Genomic DNA, 23,834 nt, shown 5'->3' with positions numbered 1-23,834 from the left:
TGAATCCTGCTCCTCAGGTAGCTCACTCTCTAGCCAAGTGTAGTAGTTCTAGGCTGGTGAAATCTAATAGCATGAAAATTTTCATTGTATCATGCTCTAGGACTACAAATATCAAATGTTATGTGTCAAGATAAGAAATCCTGGGTAAAAGCCACCACTGGAGTGGTGCTGAACATTGCTGGTCTGGAACCTAAACTGAAATCTTAAACAGAAAAAGGTGCAAATTAGAAATACTTTCATGAAAGAATGAAACATTTTTAAATTTCAGAATTGCAGAGGCCAAAACTAAACAGGATTTTCATTTCTGTAGATGGTGTTGTATTAGGGCTCTTGTTGTTTCACTTCAAGGGTAACTACAGTTCAGGTTTTCTCTTTCATTGACTAAAAAAATTAGATCTTATACAGTTCATTGTCAATACACCCCACACACACACAAAAAAGAACATTAATAAAATGCTGCACCTTAATTTTCTATACCATATCTAGTAACTTAGCAGTTAACACAAGCTGGCATTTTAACTTAGATCTTAGATTGCTTTACTACTATACAGTAATTCTTTTTTTTTTAAAAGAGAGAGAGAAATAATTTTTAATATTTATTTATTTAGTTAGTTAGTTTTTGGCAGACACAACATTTTTGTTTGTATGTGGTGCTGAGGATCGAACCCGGGCCGCACGCATGCCAGGCAAGCGCGCCACCGCTTGAGCCACATCCCCAACCCTACAGTAATTCTTAAATTTAAGAATTTTCAATAATTGAAGATGATTATGTAAATACATACGGGTTGGCTGCTTTAAACAACATTAAGAAAGATGGACTGGGGTTTCTCAGTATCGCTTCTGTGTTGTTTTAAAAACTTTAACCTCACAAAACAGCCTTTCCCCATTTTGGGGATCTCGTCATCTTTGTAATAATATTCTGCTCCCAGACTTTTTATTTTTGGATTACATTTTACCATGAGGTCTGCTATCTTGAGTTCATGAAGCAGAAGAAACCTATGAAGGGTGAGCTAGCTGTGTTTGCAGCATTCAAAAACATCAGCTTTCTTTTCACTTGGTGACTCTGTAATTTATAGGCATAACTTCAGCAACAGCAGTTGTGTCATAGGGGCAAGTCAAAGGTTTACTTTTACCAGTCGGCAGTGCAAAAGGAGCAACCAGTTGCTGTTCTGATCCATTGCAACTCTCCACAAAGGGTGTGGTATTCTGCATGTCAGGTAGAATATTTATAGTGTTCTATGTTTTAACTTGACCCTTTCTCTCCTTCCTACAGTTGTACTGATATACACCTTGCTTTCTCTTTATCTCATATTATAGGTGCTCACGTGACTATCACGGATCGAAAAGTAGCACTAGAATTTCTTAAATCCAATGTTCAAGCCAACTTACCTCCCCATATCCAACCCAAAGCTGTTGTTAAGGAGCTGACTTGGGGACACAATTTGGGGAATTTTTCACCTGGAGAATTTGACCTGATACTTGGAGCTGACATCATATATTTAGAAGAGACATTCACAGATCTTCTTCAAACACTGGAACATCTCTCTAGCAACCACTCAGTGATACTTTTAGCTTGCCGAATTCGCTATGAACGAGATAACAACTTCTTAGCGATGCTGGAGAAGCGATTTACTGTGAGTAAGGCTCACTATGATCCTGAAAAAGATGTACATATTTACAAAGCACAGAAAAGAAACCCACGGGATGACTTATAGTTGGCTACGCTTATAAGAATATTGTCATTGAGTGTGTCAGTTAAGGTCTTAGACTGGGAATCTAACCATACTTAAATGAAATGGTTGTTGTACACATCTCTCTAACCAAAGGTTGTCAAGGGACAAAGCACATAAGCAGTGCTTTGTTCTATTGCTGTGAGTTTAGTCCTATCTTACTCTGAAATTCCATCAACATTAAAGGAAAGTGTGAGATTGTCATTTATGCTGTTTCTGTCTCCTGCATTGCTCCCTCTTGGTGAAGGGCTGGTATAAAGGTGACTTTAAACCAGCTGAGTTGTTTTTGGCAAGGTTAAATCATGTAGCTTATTTTAAATACATTCGGAGATCATAATGTTTATTCCAGTTTTGTAATTTTTTGAGGTTTAACATACATTCCCTGGACTATTGTTGCTGTTGAAATCTTGTCCATTTAGATTCTAAGCACTTTTTTGTCTGTTTGAAATTAAGTTGTGAGTTTTCTGCGTGGTCTCATATCTTGCTTTTTAGTTTAGTTTCAGGCTTAGGAGTGTAAACAAAGGAATAAATAAAAATAAAATCTTATTTTTTGGAAGTACCTAAAGTCTTGAAAGATTTGGAGAAGTTGTCTTCTCCGAATTGAAAGCTGTGGCTCCCCTTCAGCTTTGCCATTTCTCATGCTTTTGTTTATTTATTTCCTAAGCTTTCCCTTTTCCTTGTGCTCTTATAATGCATAGGATGAAAGGTTAAAAGAAAAAAAGTTTTAAATCTCATCCCTCCACAAGAAGGTAGCTTCTGTCTTGTACCTGCAATTGCTCATTCAATGTCAGTATTCCCTGAAAGGTGACAGCTTCTGGAGGGTCAGAAATATTTCTGCTTCTTTCATTGTTGCTTCCTCAGTATCTAGTATGTCACAACCAAATTAAGAGTATTGATCTTTGGATTATGTGTTTGCTACATTTGTTTTATGATTATCTTTGATAGACTTTATGGATGAAGTCACCATACATGAACTTTTGGCTTAAACAAATTTAGACCACAAGACTATTATAATCTCAATATGGTATTTGGCACCAGAGGTAAATTCATTTTACAAAATATTATCAATCAGACCTCCTTCTTTTTAACCTTTTGATGAATATTTGGATATGAAAATACCCAAGAATATATTAGTATCTACATATATTTAAAATAAAGATTTTGCTTTAATAAAAGTGAATTCAAAGTTGTGGGTATTCTGTGATATACCAGTTCAACACAATTCTGATAAATACACATGAATGAAAATGTCCTAGCTCACTGAGTCTATAAGATGCTAACATACCATGAACAGGGATGCTCTCATTAAACAAATTTAAAGCCTGGCAATATCACCAATACTATAATGAAAACCCAATCTCATTTAGGTTTGATATTAGAAATGAATATATTGCAGTTCAGTTCCTTTAAGCTCTTTGGCATTGGAGGTAGGTATTAAAGTGGAAGGGTAGGGAGCTTCAGGAAGGTACTTGGATGCTGTCCTAAGTGAGAAAGTGAGGTAAGATGTCATTGAATTATATATTACATTTTCATAAAATATTAACATGAGAATCAGAAAAGGTTGAAAAATCCCCTATCCTGCTCTACAAAGAGAACATGGAAGAAAAAAAAAATCAGCAGGAATAGTTTGATTGTCTGAGTGAAAATCAAGTGACTTTTCTTGGCTTTGGGTTTGAAATGTCATTGTAGGACAGGTTCCTTGGGGAAACAGACTGAGAGATGGAGATTAGGCTGTAGAAAGTTTAAATGAGAAGGCTCCCAAGATAAACACTCTTGAGAGAAAGAAGCCATGATTGGGATAGAGGGAGCATTTGGGCTGTGATGCAGTCAGGAAAGTCCTCAGCTCCTTCAGAGCTGCAATAGCCCTGCAGTTAGACCATATTGAGGCAAGGTGATGGGCCTTCATGCCCTAGTGTGGATTAGTTTGAATGGAAGGGGTACAACCCTGGGCTAAAGACAGTACCACAAGAGGGACAAAGTTGAGTCATCAGCCACCAACATCCCAAAAAGCCAGGGAAATGAGTCCTTTAGAGGTGTATGTAGGAATGGAGGGAGGGAAAATGAGTGAGTAGCATACTACAGTGTCCCACAAATGAAATTATGACATACCTTTTACTGTGTTAAAAGTATTCATTTAACTGATAAATGTACACTATAAGTGTGCTTGTTTTTGTCCTCAAGTTAAAGATAAAAACCTAGTCCAAACCTATTTTATTAATAAACTTTGACTCTTGCATTGCTTAATTTCTTTAAACAATTGTGCTGTTAGGTAATCCAGTGTGTATCAGTAACTTTCCCCCCAATTAATGTCATATACTGCTGCCCCGATGCTATGTTAAAACATATTTATGGCACCAGATTCTTAGCACTCCACTGGAATGAATGCTGTTGTTTGTCTAAGCAGATTCCCTCTTAAGGATAGCTTGATTTAGTTATAACAGAGCTAGCCAGAGCCTTGCTATACCATTTGCAGGAAGTTTTTTCACACAAAAGGATCAAAATTCTAGCCCATCAAAATACTTACTTTCTCTAAACTGAACACTAGATTTTTTTCTTTTTAGGGCAAAATAATGTTTTCTGGAATGTTTTATCTTAGCAAATACAATTTATGGTCCCAGAAGACCAAGATGATGATACTGTGTACTTTGTATTTCAAGTGTTAACATAGTGCCCTGTTCATAAAGGGAACCCCATAAACATGCATGGAAAATAGATTCCTTCACAGTTAACTTATTAAATTACCCAATCTCTGTGCTTTATTTCTCCTTGCCCAAGGGAAGAGAAGTGGATTCTTGGGAATATTAAAATAACAAAGCATATGCTTTTAAAAATTTTTTAATTAGTTATACATGACAGTAGAATGCATTTTGATACATAAATGGAGTGTAATTTCTTATTCTTCTAGTTGTACAAGAGGTGGAATTATACCGGTTGTATAGTCATATGTATATAGGGTAATAATGCCCAGATTCATTCTACTATCCTCCTTACCCCCATACCCCTCCCCTTCACTCCCTTCTACCTTCTATCCAAAGTACCTCTATTCTTCCCTAGCTCCCCCCTCCCCACTTATTGTGAATTAGTATCTGCATATCATGAGAAAACATTCAGCCTTTGGTTTTTGGAATTGGCTTATTTTGCTTAGCGTGATGTTCTCCTGCTCCATTGATTTACTTGCAAATGCCATAATTTTATTATTCTTTAAGGCTAATATTGCATTGTGTATAATACCACATTTTCTTTATCTATTCATCTGTTGAAGGACGCCTAGGATGGTTCTATAGTTTAGCTATTGTGAGACAAAACATACACTTAATAACAAAATTACATGAATTTTTATGTGAATTAAAAAATTATTGGTGCAGGGCTGGGGATACAGCTCAGTTGGTAGAGTGCTTGCCTTGCATGCACAAGGCCCTGCACAATCCCCAGCACCGCCCCCCCCCCAAAATATATATATCAGTGCAATATAATAGGGGGATTTTAATACATGCATATAATTTGATCTATTTCCCAGTACCATTACTTTCCCTCCCTCATCCACTTGCTCTGCTTATCTTTTATTATTTCAATTAGTGCATTTACATTATATACAAATATATAAAAGCAGGATTCATTGTGGCATATTCATACATGTACATAGTAGATTTTGTTCGCTTTCATTCCCCAGTACTTCTCTATGTCCTCTCCCTGCTCTATTGGCAAAATCACATGAATTTGTATCTTAATTTTTCCTTTTTATGATACTGGGGATTGAACCCAGGGCTTGCTACATGCTATGCAAGCACTCTACCACACAGCTATAACCCTGGCACTGCCCCAGCTTTTGAGACAGGGTCTTACTACATTACCCAGGCTGAATGTGAACTTGTGATCCTCCTGCTTTAGTCTCCCAAGTAGCCTGGTAGCTGGGATTATAGGCCTGTGCCAGCCACAGTACATGGCTACACTATGGTGTTTTTTTCCCCCAGTACTGGAGACTGAACGCAGAGGTATTCTACAAACTTATGTACATTCCCCACCATTTTTGATTCTTTGAGACAGGGTCTTACTAAATTGCCTAGGCTCCTGCCTCAGCTTTCCGAATTGCTGGGATTATAGGTGGATACCACTGCATCAGGCATACACAGTTAAGTGTTTTACAAGTGTAAGTATTACTTTTAAAAAGTTGTTAAAAAATGATAAAAAACAATATCCTTTGTTATTATCAAGAAAGGATATTATCAATTTGGCAGAATTGGAGAAAATATTATAAGAGTCTAATATACAGAATATATAAGAAATTCTAATAAGAAAATAACTCGGTTAAAAAACAAGCAAAGGACTTGAATAGGCATTTTCCCAAAGATATGTAAACAATTAAACAAAAACATGCTTGACATCACTAGTCATTAGGGAAATGCAAATAAAAACCATGAGTCCATTCACATGAGAGTGGTCATAATTCAAAGAGTAAAATAAGTGTTGGTGAGGATGTGTCAAAATGGGAACCCTCGTACGACCATGGTGGAATGTAAAATGGTGCAGCTGCTGAGGAAACGTTTGGTGGTTCCTCAGGAAGTTCAAGAGAACTAGCACACGACCCAGTAATTCTACTCCATGGTATATGCACTCAAGAATTGAAAAACAGGGACACAAACATTCATAGTAGCACTATTCACAATAACTAATGGTAGAACGAATCCACATGTTCAACAGAGTGAATGGGTAACTGAGTATACACACTTAATTGAAACTTATCCTGCTATAGAAAGGAATTAAGTACTGATACATGTATAATGTGGATAATCCTCAAGGAATGTGTTCAATGAAGAAACCAAACACAAGTCAAACATTTTGTGTGATTCCATTTATTTGAAGTATCCAGAATTGGCCAATCTATAGAAACAGAAAGCAGACTGGCGGTTCCCCGGGGCAAGAGGGAGAAGGAAATGGGAAGAAAACTTATTTAATGTGCAGGGTTTTATTTTGGCATGATGAGACTATTTGGAAACTGGATAGAAGTGGCAATAGAACAACATTGTGAATGCACTAAATACTACTTAATTGTTCATTTTAAATAATAATTCATGTAACAAAATTCATAATAGTGCTATTATGAATTTTGTTACATGAATTATACAATTAAAACCAAGCAAAAAGAGCCTTCAAACTCCTGGAAATTACCCTTCTTTCACTAGATGTTAGAATTCTCATCTGGTTTGGTTAGTATGTATAAAATGTAGAGAAATTAAGGGTGGCACTTCTATAAGGCAGTACTTTTCTGGGTCTGCCTTAAGCAATTTAGTGGACTATAGCACCATTTATGAAATAGAACATGCCAGCTAAAGGAAGATTGGGAGGTGAAATTAGTTTTGTTTGGGACCCGTGTTTTGCAATCTGAGTGGAAACGACAAATCTTGAGTCTAGAATTCAGGGGAGAGGAAAGAGTCATCCCTGTGTGAATTGTATTCTTGGATGTTTTGGAAGAAAGGGACTTTTCTTCTTTCAATATTTGTCAAGTAACAACAAAGATATGAAGAGAAGATACGTATTCTGATTTTACTGGTGGTCTAAGCATCTGAACACAGCTTACAGGTGACCACATGATCTGACATTCTCAGCTATACTCTGATTTATGCCTGTTGTCCTCATTAAATTAATATCACTTGTTCATGCTCAAAAACATCTCCTCTGTACAATAAATTATGTGGTTACTCTATGTAGAAGAGGAAAAATGAAATGTAATTCTTTCAGTATAGTGGCAGGTATACCAGGCTTAAAACATATCTTGGCAATTAAGGAATATCATACACAGGAATAAATTAACTACTTACTTTCAGAAATCCCAAACCTTATTTCAAATATAGTATGGGAGAGAATCTTTTGTTCTTAGGCCTCAAGCAAAGAATAACCACATTTCCTTCCTTTCTCTTCCATTTTATGTGATCACAGACGTTCTCGCTTTTCTTTCCATGCAAACATGCATTTTATGACATTGGAGAGAGTTGGCCATGTTTTCCTTAGTATCTCAGGAGAACAATAACATCTCCAAATCCTCAAATAGGGTACTGTTCTAGCTTACTCAAAAAGTCTTGTGCTAACTAGGAGTGAAGTAAAATTAAGTAACTGAAGATGTAATTCTAACTGCTGTGCAACACAAGCTTGTGATAATACTATAATGTAACTTCTGCTTGCTTAACAAAATAAACCCAAATCCAAGAAAATATGATTTAAGATTGACAAGCAAGTATAAAAAGATAGATTCCCATCCCCAAAAAAGAGACTTACAGAGTTTTAAAAAGCATATTTATGTGTCTGCACATAAATGTTTGTGTAAAAAGGGCATTATGACAGTTGATACCACAAAGATTACAGTAAGAAAAAGCACTTTATGACAATATTTCACAAATTCACAGAATCACTTTAATATACAAAGCAATTGCTACCATTCTGAACACAAAGCAGCTACTATGTACATAGTGTTAATAAAATGCATTGTAACTCAGTACATTTTTTCTTTACACATAAAGCACAAAAAGATTTAGATAAAAAATTAAAACAGGGATGTTTTTAGAATGTAGGGAATCTTATATTTACTTAGTATTCAACTCCAATAGAAACATCAGAGCTAAAAATTGATACCCTGTTTTGTGCTGATAGTTTTTGGGGAGGTATTCTTTACACTAATCCTCAAGGAAAAAAACAAACAAACAAAAAACCAAACACTCCAAACACCTTTCTAGGAACTTCCCTGGTTATTCTGTTTCTAAAAAGTTTCAAGGGATGCATCTGGGTTAGAAATAATTCCTTTTGCTGGACGGGGAAGGGAGGATTACAAGGGACGCATACAAATCGGTCAAGGACAACTTCACAATGGAAAATTGCTAACTAGCACTCTTCTTTGCCACCCCTAATAAATCTATACTCACAGAAAAATGTTGACAAATTATTTCCCACTTTTAATATAAATAATTTTATTACATACACATTGGAGTGGCAACCTGGATAAAAATATGTCTATAAAGCATTTACCAATTCAATTTTTAAAACGTAAGAAAATAAAACCTCCCAACACAATGGTAGATCATTTTGTGAGGTTAATTAACATATTATCTACAGGGATTTTCTTCCTTCCCTACCAATTTTTAAACGATCTCAGATTTATTCTCACAGCTCTGAGATGCTCCTCAGACAGCTTAGAAATGCCATGCTTCTATAGACAATTAAAAATTAATGCCTGTAAAAGTAGGCAAAATGTGAATTGCCTACTCTTTGACCCTTTTTAAAGATATTTCCTGTAGACTGTTCTTTTTCCTTTTACCTGCTGGTGAGAATAATTTAAAATGTATCATGTTTTATCCAGCTGGGATCTGCACCCCATAGTACAAGGATGCAGACAGGTCAATATTTTATCTCTGTGCTAAACATTTCTGCCTGCTTATAATATCAACTTGCTTCACAGGCTTTTTTCTATTTTTTTTTTTATTTTTCTTTTTTTAAAAAATAAAATTTCAAGCTAAAACACCTGAAATATAATTCTTCTATTCAAATGTTATCTGGTCCCTCTTAAGTTTGTCTGCCCCCTGAGGACCCATACAAAGGCTTAAGCTACATTCACTCATCAGTAAGAACTTATCATAAGCAGATGAGACAGATGGAACTGCAGCACCCTGTTTGATTTGTATGAATTCTTCCATACTGACTCAACTTAATGATATGTTCAACCCCTCAAGGATTAATGCCTCTCCTAGCCATTGATTCTAGAACGTCAAGGAAACCAGTTCCTAATACATAGAGTGACTCTAGTCAACTGAAAACCCAATATTATTAATAATATTCAAGATGTATGTAAGCCACCCAATAAAAAGTTCTAGTTGTTCTTTGTACAACTGAGTGAACAAATTCATTTCATAATTTTTCACCTAAAGGCTTACTTAAAGCACACTTCATACTTCCCCCTTCTTATCTGAAATTCAAATTTAGGTAGCATTTTAATGTTAACAAAGCCAATTTAAAAATAAGAATAATTTAGTAAAAATGATTACTACATTGTAATCTTAATAATACTTAATTGCTTTAAAATATTTTAAAAATATTTTACTATTCTGAAAAATGAATTATTTTGGCAAACTACACATGATATTAATGTTGGGGTGAGTATAAAGTTACTGAAAATTAGAAACAAATATTGTTCTTTTATTTTCCCTTCAGTCTTTATTCATGATGAAAAAACTTATGTTTGAGTCCCTTTTTTTAAACTGGGATAATCAAACAATTTCCATATATTTTGCTTTCACAACATTTTTAAGGCAAGCTTTTAGGTGCTAAATGTTTTAATTAATGAAAAGCTTCCATTTGAGAACATCACATGATTTGGAGAGAAGAGAAAGACTAAAAAGTCAATTGATGATGGATGAGGAAATTTCTTAAGTTGCTGATACCCAAACTGGGTCTTTTTTAAAAGTGCAAGTTACACCAAACATTTACAAAGAATTAATGTAAATATAATCCAAATAAATATACAACTTTTGTTTTAGGTCAATGGGAAATAATGTACCAACAGTTTTCTGGGTTACAAAAGCAACAAAATTGGGAAGAAATGAAAAGGTATATAATTACTGTTTCTACTACATGAGTAAGTCCTGCAAAATGAAGCAGCTTTTGATAAACAGAGGCCAATTTGTTAATTAGCTGACTACAGTTGATCACGGAATTAAAAACTTTATTAAACATTAGAAGAAATCTAGATTGAAGTCACTTCAAGTAAGTAAGAGCATCCTGGTTTATACAGCCTTGTTTTTTCCTAAGCCTTTGTATGATTCCACCTGTCACAAATGGTCAAACAGTAGGGATTAGTCCCAAGACAAACTTTAGCCAGATGACTTCTGATCAGACAGCCTGCTTGATTGGTATTGTGCTTTCAGATACTAGCACTGTTGCTGACCTACTGCCAAAACACATTTTCTGACAAAATCCCTGCTCAAATAAAACAATAAAATTCCTCCCCCAGGATGATTTTTGAAAATCAGTGGTTTCTTTTAAAAGCTATCTTCAAAGTGTTCTTACCACTGTTAATAGCTGCCAGAGACAAAGCAGAAAAAAAAAAAAAACTTGGGGAGAGGGGAGTACTTTTCAAGTGACTAGTAGCAAAGAAAACTAATAAAAAAATAAAATACTTGGAAGAAAATTAGAAGATAAAATCAATCATTGAGTGCCAGAGTAATGCAGTCATAGAAACTATCAGAAGGGATGCAATAGGACACACAAAAATGTAAAATTTCATCTGACCTCAATATACTATAATACTCAGCATTCCTGACTTAAGAGCTCTCAGAGCTTTAGATTATATACTGTATGTATATATATATATATATATATGTACACATATATTATACAAATGCCATTTCTTCACCCCCCCCATATCTAAACAAACAGAGCACCTATGACAATATTATGGTTGTCAATATGGTACTTGAGTTTGAAAAAGAATGAACTTAAAATTGCATCTCATGATAATGTGAGCACATTGGATCTAGCCCTTTCTAAGCCACTTTTCAGTTAAATGCTATCAAAGCATAAAAACTCATGAGTAATATATCAAAAATAAACCCCTCCCCAATCATTTTTATTAGTTAATCTGTCCTATAGATAAAAGTGCCACATGGCCCTATATTTGCAAAGTGAGCGGTACCAAACTTGCTATTTTCTAGGCAAATCAGTAGCATATGTACAGATTCCTATGATATTTTCATTCCCTTTTGGCCAATATGAAGAGAAAAACATTTATTACTGGTTATGTGGCCACATATATTCTTGGTACAAGATTTTTTTTAATTATGTCATTTTCTTAATAAAGATTCTCAAAGTTACAAGCTTAAAAACACACTTTTTTCCTTATTCTCATATTAAAAAAAAAAAAAAAAAAGCCTGCACAAAAGATGCTTGATTTCTGTCTGTATAAACTGAAATCTTCAAGTCTCTCCAAGAGTCTAAAACAGATTTAGCAACACAATACATTTCTCACCTCATTATTAAGTAACTGACTTCAAACCAGTGCAATCATACTCAAGGTACAGAGAACAGGTCTTTATAACTTATAAATGCACCCAGGTAATATGAATGTGATTGCCTTAATTTATCAGGGACCAAGAGGACCACCAACTTCCTAGTTAAGTAGAAAGCCGCAACTTTTGAAAACATGGACAATTTTAGAGATTACAACTTGCTACACACCAATTTTTCACTTATAAAAGACATTCAATATGTTCAATTTGACATTCTGACTAGATGTGAAATAATTCCAGTTTGTGAACATATTTGTGATTTTTGCTTGGTTTCTGTTAACACCAAGGTTAGAAAATGATATCTATGCTGGTATACAATTTTTATGCTATCATTTTCCCCATAAGCTCAGCAGGACAAACATCAAACTTTACAGCCGTTTGAAAGCCTTCTTGAGAATCTGGTGAACTGTCCAAATATAAAGACTACATCACTCAATTCTTAGAATGATGCTCCTTCACAAACTCTGTTCATCCTTGAAAAAAGACAATGGTTTGTTACAAACAAAAATATAACATTTACAAATATTAAAAATCTTTTTTTAAAAAATGGACCCAATAAACTAATACTAGTATCTGCACAATGTTATCATGATAAACAAATTTAACTTTCTTAAATAAACTATGACTAAATAGGAAACTAATTTTCTAAGTTGCTTGACTTTTTAAAAAGGAATTTCCTTCTCAAATAAAAAATCATAATCTAACATCACATCAGTCTCCAATTTAAAAAATCTACCTTGTTCTTATATTTTTCTTTTAAAGGGTAACTTTTAAATTTATCAAGCTTAGTGAATAAAATGAGTAATTAAAAATATTACTGGAAACAATGTATGATACATACAAATACAGACTGTTATAGCCAGAAATTAAAATAGGTAGCTCCTTTATAACTGACAAAGGCTATACAGCATATTGGAAACATAAAACATAACTACCCTTTTAAGAAGAAAACAAATGTTTTGTAAGAATGATAGTCCAAATATTATAGTACTGTAGATTCTGAGGAAAATTACTTTCCTTGTGCACATCTAACACTGTACTTCTTAGAACCATATCCTTATCACTTCTTCACTTAAAAAATTCACTAGAGGTTCTCTGATAAAAGTATGTGAATCTGGAAAAGATTTAAAAATCAGTATTTTTCTATAACACATAAATATACATCACTTTGTTTTCTTTAACATCTTGAAGGCTTTTCTTTTGGTGGTACAATGTAAGTGCAAGGGGCAGCAGCAAATTAGAAATATCTTTTTAAGTAAATGAGTGACAATATAAATATTTTTGAAGGCGAGGACAAAAACTTTTATTTAGAAACCTTGTTATATAACTCAAGGGATGGTTTACTAGCCGGCATCTTTTTACTAAGATTTAATACTAAAATAAGCTTTGTACTTTTATTTACTTTGATTTAATTTAAAATTCAAATGACATGCTTTTTCGTTCAGTTGCTTACTTCTTTTAATGTATTCAAAAATGCTGAACACACCCAGAACTGGATTAAGAAGCAACAACTGCCCTAGGAAAGAGCTGTCGTTAAATACAGAATGTTTTTTAAGAACCAAGGACAACTTTTCCGTATACTGAAGAAAAGAACATACAGAGAAAGTACTCCGAATTCATTCCTAATTTCTTCAACACCATACTAAAATTCTTTTTTAGAGGGTGTATCTTTTAACAATTTTACATAATTTACAATGAAAATGTGAAAACATGTCAATTTGGCAACCAACACTTCCTCATTGCAACTTACTTACTTTATGCATGCGGCCCACACATTACTTCAGCTCAAAGAGGCTGGGGAAATTCTGTCCCTAAGGCAATCAAGGAGCTCAGCACAAACCTTGAAATCATTTAAAATTGAAATCATTTAAAAAAAGATTTCATTTTCCTCATTTCCCCCATCAATTTACAAGTAAACAAATTATTACTTCTTGAGGAGGGTGGGAGTTGAAAAGCAGAAGTCTCTTCATGATTCCTGGCGCTGCAAATTTCTTGAGGGGAGAAGTGGAGGCAGGTGTCGGAACATTCACAGTTTAATGCAAAAGCACAAATGAATGAAATTCTGTAGTTGCTTTCAGGCAGTTTTGCGCATAGAAAAAAAGAAATGTTTAGAAAATAAAATGTTTATTTTTGTCTTTCTGGTTGTGGCCAATCCAGTCCATTTTCCACCTTAACAGGTGAAAATTTAAATCCCAAATTAATCTGATTTGTGGCAGTAAAGGTCCTTAAGTGCTTTTAGCTCCTCAATTAGTGTCTTGTTTTGGTTTTCAAGCACTGCCACTCTGTTTTCTAAACATTTCACATATTCTTTCTTCTTTCTACGACACTCTCGTGCTGCTTCCCTACAAAGAAAAAAGAATGGGAAAAATTATACATGATTTTCATATCATTTATTTTAGATTGCTTTATTTTTAGAAAAACAGTTCAAAACATTTTAATGTGTATTAGGTGTCTGAAAGATACAGAATGACTTTGCAATTTCCTTATATCAAATTTTAATATTCTATATGGAAGGCTGATTAAAAAACAAACATGAAAACTCCTTAAGTAAAAGTTAAGTGATCACTTAAAAGCTGCATCTTAGTATTTATTAAAATGCCTATCATACCTGTAAACTTGACATTGTATCCATATCAGTAATAACTAAGATATACTGAAGCAAAATTCTTTAAATAGAAAATCTTATAAACTGATAATTTCAGGGCATTTAGAAAAATCTAATAGAGTCTCTTTAAGATGGAAAGACCTACAATGTTCATGGATAAGAATTAATATCATCAAAATGGCCATATTACCAAAAGCAATCTACAGATTACAGATTCCATTAGGTTCCCATCAAAATACCAATGATGAGGCTGGGTATAGTTCAGTTGGTAAAGTGCTTGCCTCGAATGCACAAGGCCCTGTGTTCAATTCCCAGCACCACAAAAACCAAACAAACAAAAACAACAATGACACTGGAATCAACAGTTCTAAAATACATATGGAAGAATTAAAGACCCAGAATAGCCAAAGTAATCCTGTGCAACAACAGCAAAGCTGGATGAATCACAATACCTGATCTCAAATTATTCTATAGAGCTACAGTCATAAAAACAGCAAGGTACTGGCATAAAAACAGATCTAAAATCCTCATACAGTCATATGGTCCATGACAAAGATGTCAAAGCCATATGCTGGAGAAAAGATAGCCTTTTAAACAAATGGTGCTGAGAAAACTGATCTGAAGAAGAATGAAACTAGATCCCTCCCACCCTATACAAAAATCTACTCAGCGTATCAAGGAAAGACCTAGGGAGTACACCAGAAACAATGGAAATGCTAGAACTCCAACATACTTATTTTGTAAGTGCTGATTAATGAAACTCCTAACGCTTCAGAAATAAAACCAAGAATTAATAAGTGGGATGGCACTAAATTAAAAGCTTCTGCACAGCAAAGGAAAGAATAGCATTAAGAGAGAGCCTACAGAATAAAAGATAATCTGCCAGGTACTCTCCTGATAGGGGATTATTACTTAGAATAAATATACAAAGAACTAAAAGAAACTTAACCAGACAAACTAATAAATACTAAACAAATGGACAAAATATCTAAAAAGGCACTTCTCAAAAGAAAAAAAAATACAAATGGCTAACAAATATATGAAAAAATGGTCAATCTCCTTACCAATCAGGAAGATGCAAATCAAAACTACTGAGATTTCATCTCTCCAGTTAGAATTGTAATCATTAAGAATACAAATAACAATTGCTGGTGAGGATGCAGAGGGAAGGTACACTTACACATTGTTGGTGGGACTGCAAAAAAATTATTGAAAGCACTTTGGAGATTCCTCAAAAGACTAGAAATGAAATCACCATATCAGGCAGGTATCCTACTCCTTGGTTATTTATCCAAAAAAACCTAAAGTCAACATATTACAGTGATACATGTACACCAATGCTTATAGAAGCACAATTCAAAATAGCCATGGAACAAGCCTAGCAGATGAATGGATACAGAAAATGTGGTACATACATACAATGGAGTTTTACTCAGCCATAAAAAAAATAAACAATGTCATTTACAGGAAAATGTATGGAGCTGGAGAACATCATGCTGTGTGAAGTAAACCAGACCCAGTCAAGGGTCCAATGTTTTCTCTCATATGGGAAAGCTAGAAAGAAAAAAGTAATTTAAAAAAAGGATCTCTTGAAAATATAAGGGAGATCAATAAAGCAGGGGTGGGGGACAAAGGTGGAGGGAAAAGGGGAAGAACTGGGGAGGTAGACTAAATTATGCTATGTGCATGTAGGAATATATCATAATTCCTTCCACTTTTATATAACTATAATGCACCAATTAAAAATAAAACAGAAGGAAGACCAATGAAGTAGAGGAAGGGGATTAGGGGAGGAAGGAGAGGAGGGAAAAGGGAAGTACCGGTGACTGAAATGCAGTAAAACATGTTAAAGCATTTATGAATATGTCAAAATGAACTCTGCTATTATATATAACTGTGTTATGGTTTAGATATGAGGTGTCCCCCCAAAACTCATGGGTAAGACAATGCAAGAATGTTCAGAGGCAAAGCAATTAGATTACAAGAGCTGTGGCCTAATCGGTAACTGCAGGCAAGTAGGGTGTAACTGGAGGAAATGGGTCACTGGAGATATGCCTTTGGGATTTATATTTTGTCCCGGGTAAGCAAGTTCTCTCTCTGCTTCCTGCCTGTTATGGCCTGAACAGTTTTCCTCTGCCATGCCCTTCTGCTATGGGGAGCGGTCTCACCTTGAGCCCACGGTTATGGAGTCCATGGAGACCATGGAAAATACACTTTCATTTGAAAGCGTTTGCAGAGCTTCCACAGAACTTGGAGTTGATTAGAATCTCAGCAAATATTTTTTCACCCGATCTTGTTGATACTTGGCAGGAAAGATGGGTATACCAGTTACCCTTGGCTGCCCAAATTTCATTCTTCTAGGTTGAAGCGTTCATTGGCAAGAACTCTTTGAATTTTGAACCTTCCAGGTTCTTACTGGATATATTGGTTATAGCTATAAAAACTATAATGCACTAATAAAAATGTTTAAAAAAAAAGAACATCTCTTCCATAAGTGATGTTGGGAAAACTGGTTATCAACATGTAAAAAGAATGAGATTCTTCCCCTACCTTATACAAAAATAACACAAAATGTACCAAAGACTTAAACTTAACACCTAAAACTATAAGACTTCTAGGGGAAAACCTTTCTGAAATTGGACTTGTCAGTGATTTCTTAGATATGATATTGAAAGCATAAGCAAAAAATTCTGTACCTATAAGCACACAAAACAATGAAAAGGCAACCTATGAACTGAAATAAAATATTTACAAATCATGTATTTGATGTGGGAATAATACCCATAATATATAAAGAACTTCCACAACTCAACAACAAAATAACTAGATTAAAAAATGGGCTTAGGCCATAGTAACAAAAAAGGCATGTGGGCACCAAAACAAGTGGTAGACCAATGGTACAGAATAGAATAGGGCATAGAAGAGGAAAACTGTTCAGGCCATAACAGGCAGGAAGCAGAGACAAACCCACACAAATACAGTTATCTCATACTAGACAAAGGCACCAAAAACATACACTGGAGAAAAGATAGCCGCTTCAACAAATGGTGTTGGGAAAACTGAAAATCCAAATGTAGCAAAATGAAATCAAACCCCTATCTCTCATCCTGCACAAAGACTTAAGACTCTAGAACAGAGACCCTGCGCCTAATAGAAGAAAAAGTAGGCCCAAATCTTGTCAGCTTAGGAACTGACTTCCTTAACAAGACCCCTAAAGCACAAGAAGTAAAATAAAAAATCAATAATGGGATGAAATCAAACTAAAAATCATCTTCACAGCAAAGGAAACAATGAAGAGAGAGCCTACAGAATGAGAGAAAACCTTTACACATGTACCTCTAATAGAGCATTAATCTCCAAGATGTTATCAGAAGAAATATAATCAATCAACAAATATATTAAAAAATGTTCAACATCTTTAGTAATGGCAATTATCAATAATAGAAGCAACAATACAAGTTGGTGAGGACGTGGGGAAAAAGGTACACCCACACATGCTGGTGGGGCTGCAAACTGGTGCAACCACTACAAAAGCAGTATGGAGGTTCCTCAGAAAACTTGGAATGGAACCACTATTCAACCCAGTCATTCCACTCCTCAGTTTATACCCAAAGGACTTAAAGTCAGCATAAAATGACACAGCCACATCAATGTTTATAGCAGCTCAATTCACAATAGAGAACTATGGAACCAACACAGTGTTCTTCAACAGATGAATGGATAAAGAAAATGTGGTATATATACACAGTGGAATATTAGCCATAAAGGAGAACGAAATTATGACATTTACCAGTAAATGGATGGAACTGGAGAACATAATGCTAAGCAAAATAAGCCAATCCCCCAAAATCAAAGGCTGAATGTTTTCTCTGATATGTAGATGCTAATTCACAATAAGGCGGGGTGGAATGGTGATGGAGAAGAATAGAGGTACTTTGGATTAGACAGAAGGGAGTGAAAGGAGGAGAGGGTATATGTGGATAGAAGGATAGTAGAATCAACTGGACATTTTTACCCTATGTGCATATATGGATTACACAGAACTGGTGTAACTCCTCCACATCATGTATAACATTAGAATGAGAAGTTATACTCCATTTATATAAGATGTGTCAAAATGCACTCTATTGTCATGTGTTATTAATTAGACCAACTAAAAAAATAAAATAAAAAATGGGCTTAGGACTTGAATAGATATTTCTCCAATGCAGGTAAAAAAATGGCCAATAAACATGAAAAGATGTTCAACATCAACTAATCTATAGGGATATGCAAATAAAAACCACAATTATCTCACAGACATTAGGATGGCTATCATCAAAGACAACTACCACTTCTTTCCACCATCTGAAAACACCTATTGTGGACATGAAAAAACTGGAATACTTTTGGACTTTTGTTGGGAATGTAAAACAGGACAGCTGCTATGAAGAGGGTTTCTTGAAAATTACAAAAAGAATGTGTCATGTGATTCAGCAATTCCACTTCTGACTATCTGTTGTATATATGAGAATATACCTAACCCTACTTAATTATACACTTAAAAATAGGATGTTAAATTCTTTATCATGTTATATATTTTTAACCACAATTAAAAATTATTAAAAAATCTAATAGATTGACAAGAAAACTATTATTTAATAAACTGATAACCATAAACTAGTAAACTCTTTTTTAGCTCTATGTGGTCAAAGGCCCTCTTATTTTTTATATCCTCAGTCTAGTAGGATGAGTGAAAGGTAGGTACTTATTTTTTAATGAATATTAGTTAAAAGCAAAAAGATTTTAACTCTTTAAAATATGAAAAACAACAATTTATAATCAATCATTTACAACATGGGCAAGATAAGTGTATTAGTTAATAATATCTTCAGTGGCAGATTCCTGGGTATAAGAGGTTTCTATCCCTTACCAGTTATATAAGGCAGATGTAAATTATTTAACCAGATGAAAACTCAAAAGGTTCATGAAGTGGTTGGGCCTACAGCTCAGTTGGTAGAGTGCTTGCCTTGCACAAGGCCATGGGTTCAATCCCCAACACCCCCCCGCCAAAAGAAAGGTTTATGAGAAATAAATGTTAACATATATAAAGTACATGAAATATTATTGTATTGTTAAAACGTTACCTACTATTTCTACATAACTCAAATAGTAGGATAATTACATCAATGTTAATGGGGAGTGCTGCATATAATGTTTCTTTTTTTCATGAGAGGCATGCACATAATCTACTGTATCACTTGGCCATTTGAGAAAAGTTGTTTGGAAATGGATTAAAAATGGTCCAACATTCCTATGAATACTGAAAAAAACAAGTCAAGAGGTGCTTTGGGGCTAGAGGAAAGCTGAGATCTAAAAAGGATGATAGTGGGAATGATTTAGAGGTCAATTTGGATGCTCTCTATTTGGTGAATTCTAACACTCAGAGAACATGTAGGCTGTATGCGTATTCACAAGTTTAATTTCAATCACGACTGACTAGTCTTTTTTCTCTTGCTTTCTCTCCTCCATTACCTGACAATGTACAGTCTACGAGTTGAATTGCCCATATGAATGCTATATCTACTTGTTAGTTTCCAAAGCTAAATTAATATGATCCTACAGATTAGTACCTCCAACCTTTTTCTACTATAATCATATACTGCAATATTGTGAAAGATTCAAGTATATATTCCTCAAAAGAAACATGAAACATTGGGCAAGGAAATTAACTTACTTCTTTTTGCAAGACCTCTTGGATCCTTTCCATATACTAATGTGAACTGAGGTCCTCCTCCAAAGAGAAATTCCACATAGCAGTCCTAAACTTGACTCTCTTTTGGGCTGGGAGAAATACTAAATGTATTTCTAATAACACCAATGTATAGAATGATGCTCAAGTTAATCATCATTTAAAATAAACAAACTTGGATACACATTTAATACAATATAGTATACTAGCAAGAGTTCTGAACTGAGGATCAGAAATTCTGGATTCAGATCCTGGCTTTGACACTAACTAGTTGAGTAGTTTCTAGTGGGTCCTTCCCCATTCAAGAACTGCTTTCCCATCTGTTTAAAAATAAAGAAAAAATAAAACAAACTCATCAACACATCCCAAACTAAGGTATAGGTTAGCTTTGTTAGGTACATGCAAAGCATAAATACGGTAAATCATTCTAAAGCATTAATTTTAATTGATGAGGTGGAAGGCATTTTAATATTAAATACTATATCTCAAAGGAGAATACAATATTCAAATGAAAAATAAAATTTTAAAATTGAAGACGGCCACTTAAATTAAAGCTTCTTGAAACTTTCTATCAAGATATTTTAAGAGCAAGAGAACGAAAGAACCTACCCAAGGAACTGGTGTAGGGACTCAGTGTGCAGATCAAAGTGACCTCTGATGTCTCTTCTAGTACAAAAATAGGATTTTGTGATTCTAAGAATTTATGCAAACAGATGGCCTGTAAATTCTGAAACTGATTTATACATACTTTTAGAAAAAAGTTCTTTGCTTCTATAAGATATTCTTATCTTATTTACTCCTCTTTCAGCATCTTCAATCCTTCCTTGCTATGTGCTTTTTCTTGTTTGCCTTTAAATATTTATAGGTTTTTACAGTCTTCATCCACATGAATTATTATATTAATTTAAAAATGGGTATATTGGTTCTGGCTTCTACCCTAAGATGTAGAGAAGCAAAAAGAAAGATATCCTACTCTTACCATGGGAAAAAGGACGAACCAAATTCATGAGTGTTTTCAAATCTATCAGAGACCAAAGGCTACACAGCAAATTGATCCAAAATTTAAGGAGGCAATGCCTCGAGAAGGGAGGAGACAAAAACATACTTATCTTGGATAGAGGCAACTGGACAATGGTAAAAAGAATTTTTTACCATTTCTCGTAAAAAAGATGGAAATCTGATAAAGGCCAGAGTGAGTGTAAGCTGGTGGGACAGTATTTAAAACCTTTTAAAATTCCAGTAATTAGGGAAGTCTGAGTGCTCTTGAAGTCTTTTCTCCATGAACACACTATCAGTCATTCATAGAAAAGACCTCAAAGAGTCCACACACCGTGGAACAACATTTGAGTAGGAGGGAGTTTTTTTTTTTTTTTTATAATTTGGGTAGATGATTCTACTTTTTCAACTGCAAATCTTATTACGATTTAAATACAGATCAAGTATTTCTTTTTTCTTTTTTAGTTAGTGTTCCTTTTTTTTCATTCTTCTTTTTTTTTTATTGGTTGTTCACAACATTACAAAGCTCTTGACATACCATATTTCATACATTAGATGAAGTGGGTTATGAACTCCCAATTTTACCCCAAATGCAGATTGCAGAGTCACGTCGGTTACACATCCACAATTTTACATAATGCCCTATTAGTAATTGTTGTATTCTGCTACCTTTCCTATCCCCTACTATCCCCCCTCCCCTCCCCTCCCATCTTCTCTCTCTACCCCATCTACTGTAATTCATTTCTCTCCTTGTTTATTTTCCCATTCCCCTCACAACCTCTTATATGTAATTTTGTATAGCAATGAGGGTCTCCCTTCATTTCCATGCAATTTCCCTTTTCTCTCCCTTTCCCTGAGTAGGAGGGAGTTTATCTTTATTTTGGAACAAAAGATTAATCCACTCAGGCAGGGCAACACCACTGGCCTTAGGGCATTGGTGAGTACTGAATACAGTTTGGGGAATGTGTGAGGCCCTATTTCTTTAAGGATGAGCAAGAGAAGACCATACCTATGAGACCAACAGAAACGCAAAGTATGCCTAAAACCTAGTCTTAATCAGAACAACAACTTCAAATAGCATCAGAATGCTAATGAGAGGAAAAGGAAAGAAATAAGAGCTTACAGATAGATCCATGTAAAGCATATCACTGGCTGGTGAGCCTGATGAAGGACATGGACATTCCAACTCTTCTCATCATCTGCCTGATCCTCTCTGCATTGTGTTCACTGCTCTGAAGCTCTACAGCAGCCTCCTGACCCTGGTGAGAATGGCGACTTCTCCTTATGATGGTTTCCTCAACTGGCTGTCAACTCCACACCAGGAGAAGACTCCATCGGTTCCTGACCTGATCACTGTGGTCTGAGTGAGTGTGCATCTGCTGGACTTAAGGCCTAAGACCTGAGACTCTAGATTTGGCACTTGAGCTTAGCATGCAGAGGGAGTATCTGTATAATCTGTCATGATTAAGTGTGTTTGCAGTACTTAGAGTTCACTTAGAATTATTTGCCTTGAATTGATTATGTCTATTGCACTGTCCAGGATTAAGGATTGTCATTTTCTTAAGAACGTATAGAGTGAAATTATATTAAGTGATTTGAGTGTATAAAACATTAAAAAGGGCAGAAGCATGTGGACATTCTTTATTTCGACTCCCCTCGACTGCATAAGTCACACCTCTGCCCCCGCCCCCAAATCTCCTAGAACTAATGAAATTTAGAAAGGTCATAGGGTAAAAAAAAGGTCAATATGATTATTTGGTCCTCCTTTTGGCAAAATTCCTAAAATCCTTGGATTCTCCATGGAATAAGGTTTTGTATGCTAATAAATTGACAGATGGCTTGTTAATCCCTATGTAGTTTCAGAATGAAGACCAGAAAGACCGGGGTAGGATTAGAAGGTTGGGACTTTCAGCCCTATTCCTGAATCTCAGGGTGAGACAGGGATTTAGGATAAAGAATAATACATTGAGACTTAAAGGAAATATCCATGAACCACTGAGATGCAGAAAGCATGGTTGTAAATCTTGAGCAACAGATCCTTGGTTCATTCCCTTGTAAAAAAGAGAATATACACATGCAGGGGAAACTGGTAGGAAATTACATAGACCCACTCGCCTCTAGTCCCCTATAAATATTGAATCCCCACACAAAGGCAAGGCTTCTCATTTGAGACAGCCCGAATTCTCCCTTGAATGTGTATTTGTTTTCTAAATAAACCTTTGTGTATGCCTTTATCTAGCTCAAGCTGAAATTCTTTTTCATCATGTATGCCAAGAACCTTGTTGGTCATGAGTTAAATTCCCTCCTCTGCTCTGGAAACTCCTGGTACCCTTGTCTAGAGACTTCTCATCTCCCATGACAAGAGGAGGAAAAAGGGGTAAAGGTTGAGTAGATCACCAAGGGCCAGTGATTTAATCAATCACATCTAAGTAATGAACCTTCCATAAAAACACAGAAAAACTGGTTGAGAAATTTCTGGACAGCTTAACACAGGGAAGCTGCCTGTAGGGTATTATGCCCCCACTCCACAAGAACCTGGGACCTTTCTAGACCTTGCCTTACATATCTCTTCATCTGGCTGTTTACTTGTATCCTGTAAAATATCATTTGTGACACATAGTAAACGTGTTTCCCTTTGTTCTAGCAAATTAATTCAAACCAAGAAGAGTCATGGGAACTCCGATTAATAGCAGGTTGGTTAAGATCACAGAAAAAAATAACCTAGA

General features: G+C 35.0%; 2 protein-coding genes across 9 annotated transcripts in view; one reads left to right on the top strand and one right to left on the bottom strand.

Moving 5' to 3' along the window:
* METTL21A (methyltransferase 21A, HSPA lysine) overlaps positions 1-23,834 on the top strand; it is a 93,389-nt gene that overhangs the window by 10,486 nt on the left and 59,069 nt on the right. The window contains exon 2 of one of the 3 annotated variants that reach the window (XR_014018094.1): positions 1,318-1,456. The exons of 1 other annotated variant lie outside the window; for it this stretch is intronic. Coding sequence is in view for 1 of the 2 variants with exons in the window: in XM_081261872.1 (XP_081117998.1) it covers positions 1,274-1,715 (442 nt within the window). In the remaining variant the exon portion in view is untranslated. Of the gene's footprint in view, positions 1-1,273; positions 1,932-23,834 lie in introns of those variants that run through there. One more of the 3 variants, XM_081261872.1, reaches the window with a different exon arrangement.
* The window catches only part of CREB1 (cAMP responsive element binding protein 1), a 64,720-nt gene continuing 49,588 nt past the window's right edge, over positions 8,703-23,834 (bottom strand). For 4 of the 6 annotated variants that reach the window (XM_081262289.1, XM_081262288.1, XM_081262290.1 and 1 more), the window contains one exon: positions 13,064-14,118. In XM_081262289.1, coding sequence (XP_081118415.1) covers positions 13,974-14,118 — 145 coding nt within the window. In that variant the 3' untranslated portion in view covers positions 13,064-13,973. Of the gene's footprint in view, positions 12,250-13,063; positions 14,119-23,834 lie in introns of those variants that run through there. The other 2 variants (XR_014018153.1, XR_014018154.1) reach the window with 2 other exon arrangements.

Source organism: Spermophilus citellus (assembly GCF_964194105.1).
Source record: "Spermophilus citellus genome assembly, chromosome: 11".
NCBI classification, from domain to species: domain Eukaryota; kingdom Metazoa; phylum Chordata; class Mammalia; order Rodentia; family Sciuridae; genus Spermophilus; species Spermophilus citellus.
This window is presented reverse-complemented; position numbering and strand designations above follow the sequence as displayed.